General features: G+C 34.6%; 1 protein-coding gene across 1 annotated transcript; it reads left to right on the forward strand.

Moving 5' to 3' along the window:
- Nucleotides 1-399: 399 nt before the first annotated feature.
- On the forward strand, nt 400-1,550 carry LOC134230179 (nuclear cap-binding protein subunit 2-like; the record flags this gene model as incomplete). The annotated part of the gene is made up of 2 exons (XM_062711953.1): nt 400-570; nt 934-1,550. Coding segments are annotated over 2 exons (267 nt in total), but the record flags the coding sequence as incomplete, so codon positions are not given.
- Nucleotides 1,551-6,802: the final 5,252 nt, after the last annotated feature.

The raw sequence follows: 6,802 nt of genomic DNA on the forward strand, positions 1-6,802 counted from the left end.
ACATTCACAATTTACTTTTATGTCTTTAAATTTTCAAAAAAAAAAAAAAAATTAAAACTTTAAAAATTCCATTACATCTGTAACTGTTATAATTGAAGAAATTCAATTATAAGATCTTTATTTGAAAATGGGCAGAGAAAATTGAATATATGTGGTGATAAAAAAGATATAAAAAAAAAAAACTTTTTTTATCTGTAAATTGAGGTTCTTTTTTCAAAGTCAAATCATGAAGTTAATTAAAACAAATTAAATTATGTTGCTTATTTATATTGTGTACAATGAATTTGGATGTAGAAACAGTTTAATTTAATTCTAAAGGGATACAACCAATGGAACATAATTGGAAAAAGATTAATACTTTTAATTGTTGAAATAATTACCAGGTATATTAATGACTAATTGTGGCAGTTAGTTTTTCCTGAACTACCCAGATACTACACACGAGAGGATGCAGAGAATGCAATGAGGTACATCAACGGAACGAGGCTGGACGACCGGATCATTCGTACTGACTGGGACCACGGTTTTAAGGAGGGGCGGCAGTACGGGAGGGGCAAAAGTGGGGGACAGGTAAACATTTTAAATGTATCGGAACCCATGATTGGGTTTGTTACATACAAAATAAACAAAGCCATTTCTATTTCTATCAGCGGCAGGCCATTAAATTTTTATGTATCGATATGTTGGAGGTGTGAAAATTTCCACAAATGAAAAACTAATTTTGATAAATCTGTCTCAAATGGATGAATTGTTCTGGTATTAAAGTGTTATAAATCAAGTGACAGAACTTGTCCAAATTTGAATAAAAAATAAATCATTCTTATAGTAAAATTATGCCAGTTACAAAAAGGCTAGTAACTGAATGTAGTATTTTTCTTGGAAGTAAACTGTTTTTATATTTATTATACCTTAATTTTTTTTTCTAAATTTCAGGTCCGAGATGAGTACAGAACAGATTATGATGAAGGAAGGGGAGGTTATGGAAAAATAGTGGCTTCAAAGATCAACCAATCACGTGACCCAATGTGATCATGTGATCCCAACCTGTTAGGCTGTGTTTATGTGTGTTTATCAAACTGTTATGTAAGGACAAAACTGCAAGAGACCGTCCCCTTCCCGATTACGGAAGGAATCGGTGTAAAAACTGCTAGCCCTACCTTCAAACAAAATCTTCATGTCATGGATGATCTGTGCTCTAGGTGTATTATTTATTCTTTGTATTGATATGTTTAAGCAATTAATATTGCGGTTAATAATCCACCATCATTTTTACCAACATTTCATTTTGCAAAGAAATGACTTTGATGTACACATCTATTGAAGAATAAGTCATGATCATGATACGTTGCTTTTTTTTAGTGTTGGCAAATCGGATGATTTTTAGTAACTGATTACTCGCTTAATCTTCTGTGCGAGTACCCGGTTACTCAAATAATTTTTTGCTATAGTTTCCATATTTATTATTAAACATATCCTTTTACTTATTGGTGAAAATAATCCGCAAATGCAACATATGTGAATTTTAATTTATTTACAAAAACTAACTAAAAAACACAACATCTCAGGAGTTTTGTCTTAAACTCCCTAAATCTGTGAATTTATGTATCTTTTTTTTTTTTTTTTGAAATGAACGAGTATGAATATCACTTTTTAACATTATATTCCTTATAACAAACCTTCTGGATACCAATTAAATTTAACCTCTGGACCTTGGAGTTTTAGGTACCCATTTTTGCAAATAAAATTATCAATTTTTATCCTTGGTCATAGCTTTTGAACAGTTGATGCTAGGGATTTCATACTTTCATTAAGTGTTCGAGACCTTTGCATGAGTATAAATATATTTGACCTTAGAAAATGACCAGATTATGAAAAAAAAACTTGAACCTTATATATAACTTTTGAACAGTAATAAGCACTATGGCTTTCATATTTCACAGGTGTATTCCTTGGGACAAGAACTTTCTTTGGATATCTTAAGCTTGATCTTGACCTTGGAATTTGACATACCTTGTAAAACATTAACCTTGGTCATTACTTTTGAATACTTTGTGCTAGGGCTTTTATATTTCAATTGTTAGGGCCCTGCAGGGATTTGTGGGTGCCCTACAGTAATCACTCTGTCTGTCCGTCTGTCTGTCATGTCATTCTTCCGTCCACAATTTTTCTGTTTTTTCATAATAACTTTTTTTATTGTTGACCAATTAAGATCAAATTTGGTTCAAAAGACAGAAAGACATATTTTGATGCTAAGTTTGTTTCTTACTGTCCCCTATTTTGGAGCTGGGGTGATGGGGTAGATTCCTTAACTGTATATAAGAATGCATTGGCAAAGAGAGATAACTGTAAATGAATGCTATGAGTCCCTTGGGATTAATTAGCTTTCCTTTTGAAGAAAATCCAAAGCATTATCTTTATCTGTCACATTGAGATGAATTACCACCTCTGTCTGCAAATGAAGCTTGTTTTGAAGTTAAGTCAATTTGGAATGCTATGAGCACTCTGGAATATGGATTAAAATATAAATATTTATACTTTATTTTTGTTCAAATGGTCATAATATCATTGAATTCTAAAAATACGAAATATATAAAAGAAGATATATATTTTTTATTTTTTTACCTTTTTTAGCTCACCTGAGCTTAAAGCTCATGTGAGCTTGATGTTCAAGCTAAGTTCCAAAGAAACTCTCCAAGATATTTTCATCAAAATTATTTTGCTGATAGATATTGATGAGAGCTATGCAACTGCATCAACTCAGGTGACGTATTGCTATCCGCTTTCATCCGTTGTATTGCGTTAACATTTGAACATTTTCAGCTTCTTCTCTGCAACCACTGAACCAATTTCAACCAAAGAACCACGTACTCTAACTCTTGATTCCCGCCTACATTTTGCACCTTTTAAATTCAATTTTAATGGCAATCTGGCCAATAAATCTTGGTTTAGTACAAAGAACAGTTCTATGGTAATTGATCAATCATGATTTGAATTCCAGCTCTTTATAGTAAATGATCATTAATTTCAGCTCTCAAAAAAGGGGGGTAGACGATATTTTCTAGTGAAATCGAACTTTCAAGAATAACTATATTTTGAAATAGTCTTAAATACGATTAAATGTATTTCATATCTTTTCTTATGCTTTACACAAATAGATAAAACATATATAAATTGTTAAAATACAATTATTTAGTTGTAAATAGCTTTAGAATTCAATTTGGTGAAAAATCAACATTTTTTCGTTTTTAGCTCACCTGAGCTGAAAGCTCAAGTGAGCTTTTCTGATCACATTTTGTCCAGCGTCCGTCTGTCTGTCCGTCTGTCCGTCTGTCTGTAAACTTTTCACATTTTCGACTTCTTCTCAAGAACCGCTGGGCCAATTTCAAACAAACTTGCCACAAAGTATCCTTGGGTGAAGGGGATTTAAGTTTGTTCAAATGAAGGGCCACACCCTCATTCAAGAGGAGATAATTGGGAATTAATGAAAATTAGGTGGCATATTTTTAAAATCTTCTTCTCAAGAACCAGTGTGCCAGGAAAGATGAAACTTATGGGGAAACATCCTCAGGTAGTGTAGATTCAAGTTTGTTCAAATCATGACCCCCGGGGGTAGGGCGGGACCAAAATGGCCGACCAAAATTTTACATAGAAATATATAGGAAAATTCTTTAAAAATCTTCTTCTCAAGAATGACAAAGCCATAATTCATCATATTGGTATGGAAGCATGCTCAGGTAGTGTAGACTCAAATTTGTTCAAATCATGACCCCGGGGGCAGGGCGGGGCCAAAATGGCCGACCAAAGTTTTGCATAGAAATATATAGGAAAATTCTTTAAAAATCTTCTTCTCAAGAATGACAAAGCCATAATTCATCATATTTATATGGAAGCATGTTCAGGTAGTGTAGATTCAAGTTTGTTCAAATCATGACCCCGGGGGTAGGGCGGGGCCAAAATGGCCGACCAAAGTTTTACATAGAAATATATAGGAAAATTCTTTAAAAATCTTCTTCTCAAGAATGACAAAGCCATAATTCATCATATTTATATGGAAGCATGTTCAGGTAGTGTAGATTCAAGTTTGTTCAAATCATGACCCCAGGGGGTAGGGCGGGGCCAAAATGGCCGACCAAAGTTTTACATAGAAATATATAGGAAAATTCTTTAAAAATCTTCTTCTCAAGAATGACAAAGCCATAATTCATCATATTTATATGGAAGCATGCTCAGGTAGTGTAGATTCAAGTTTGTTCAAATCATAACCCCCGGGGGTAGGGCGGGGCCAAAATGGCCGACCAAAGTTTTACATAGAAATATATAGGAAAATTCTTTAAAAATCTTCTTCTCAAGAATGACAAAGCCATAATTCATCATATTGGTATGGAAGCATGCTCAGGTAGTGTAGACTCAAGTTTGTTCAAATCATGACCCCCGGGGGCAGGGCGGGGCCAAAATGGCCGACCAAAGTTTTGCATAGAAATATATAGGAAAATTCTTTAAAAATCTTCTTCTCAAGAATGACAAAGCCATAATTCATCATATTTATATGGAAGCATGTTCAGGTAGTGTAGATTCAAGTTTGTTCAAATCATGACCCCGGGGGGTAGGGCGGGGCCAAAATAGCCGACCAAAGTTTTACATAGAAATATATTCTTTAAAAATCTTCTTCTCAAGAATGACAAAGCCATAATTCATCATATTTATATGGAAGCATGCTCAGGTAGTGTAGATTCAAGTTTGTTCAAATGATGACCCCCGGGGGTAGGGCGGGGCCAAAATGGCCGACCAAAGTTTTGCATAGAAATATATAGGAAAATTCTTTAAAAATCTTCTTCTCAAGAATGACAAAGCCATAATTCATCATATTTACATGGAAGCATGCTCAGGTAGTGTAGATTCAAGTTTGTTCAAATCATGACCCCGGGGGGTAGGGCGGGGCCAAAATAGCCGACCAAAGTTTTACATAGAAATATATTCTTTAAAAATCTTCTTCTCAAGAATGACAAAGCCATAATTCATCATATTTATATGGAAGCATGCTCAGGTAGTGTAGATTCAAGTTTGTTCAAATGATGACCCCCGGGGGTAGGGCGGGGCCAAAATGGCCGACCAAAGTTTTGCATAGAAATATATAGGAAAATTCTTTAAAAATCTTCTTCTCAAGAATGACAAAGCCATAATTCATCATATTTACATGGAAGCATGCTCAGGTAGTGTAGATTCTAGTTTGTTCAAATCATGACCCCCGGGGGTAGGGCGGGGCCAAAATGGCCGACCAAAGTTTTACATAGAAATATATAAGAAAATTCTTTAAAAATCTTCTTCTCTAGAATGACAAAGCCATAATTCATCATACCTATTTATATGGAAGCATGTTCAGGTAGTCTAGATTCAAGTTTGTTCAAATCATGACCCCCGGGGTTACTGGACAGGGCCAAATGGCCGACCAAAATTTTGCATAGAAATATAAAGGAAAATTCTTTAAAAATCATTTTCTAAAAAATAGCAAATCCATGATTGTTCATGAGACTACTTATGGATTTAAACTTTACTATAAAAAGCCATTTTCTACTTTTCCCTACCCTTAGTGGTCAGGTGAGCGATGTGGCCCATGGGCCTCTTGTTTGTCTATAAACATGTTCCCCCCCCCCCCCCCGTGAAACACAAAAAGCTTTGGCATAAATTTGTAAAATGACAGTCTATATTACCTGTAAAAAGGAATTTTTGTTTCATGGGGGGGGGGGGGGGGGGTGAAGGATGTTTTAAAAATATTTTTCCGTTTTCCATTGATTTCTGTAGTGAAATACTCAACTTTTACCATAATTATAGAGTTATCTTTCTTTGGTATCCCAAAAAAGTAACGTTTTATGAAAATTAATATAAATATCTATAAAAATTCTGAAAATCATTCAAATATGTTAACTTTTGAAAATTGACTTAGAGCTAGGCGGGAGAACAATACTATCGTTCGTGGTTCTTTGATATAAAGCATCTATGGGTGATGGGGAACAAAAATTATGAATTTCATGATCAAAGCTAAGTTCTTAAGAAACTCTCCAAGATATTTTCATCAAAATTATTTTGCTGATAGATATTGATGAGAGCTATGCAACTGCATCAACTCAGGTGACTATTGCTATCTGTTTTCGTCCGATGTCGTGCATTAACATTTGAACATTTTCAGCTTTTTCTAAGCAACCACTGAACCAATTTCAACCAAATTTGGCATATAGCATCTATGGGTGATGGGGAACAAAAATTATGAATTTCATGATCCCTGACCCCTGGGGCCTGAGAGGTGGAGCCAAAACCGCTAAAATTAATGCAATCTTTAAAAATTTTCTTCTTTACTCTTGGACATCAAGCAGTCAAACTGTTTGCATGTTTGTAATCAGCATTGAGTGTTCTACCAAAATTGTGAAATTCATGGCTCTGGGGTCAGGGGTTCTAGTGCTAGGGTGGGGCTAAATAAGTATATATAGTGAAAATGCATTATTTCTTTGAAAATATTCAAAGAAAACCAACTATGTACATAGTTATGATGAGCAAGAGTGCCTCTACCAAAATTGTGAATTTTATGACCCCAGGGTCAGGGGTTCTGGTGTTAAGGCGGGGCTCTATTTATTATATTGTGAAAATTCATGAATTCTTTGAAAATCTTCTTCTCTGCTCCTAGGTATTCAATAAACAAACTAAGTGCATAGTGATGATGTGTTAGAGTGCCTCTACCAAAATTGTGAATTTTATGGCCCCAGGGCCAGGAGTTCTGGAGTTATGACGGGGATGTATTGATTATATACTA

The sequence above is a fragment of the Saccostrea cucullata genome, unplaced genomic scaffold, assembly GCF_032062105.1.
Source record: "Saccostrea cucullata isolate Sc308-1 unplaced genomic scaffold, CSIRO_AGI_Scuc_v1 ctg5152, whole genome shotgun sequence".
Classification (NCBI taxonomy): Eukaryota; Metazoa; Mollusca; class Bivalvia; order Ostreida; family Ostreidae; genus Saccostrea; species Saccostrea cuccullata.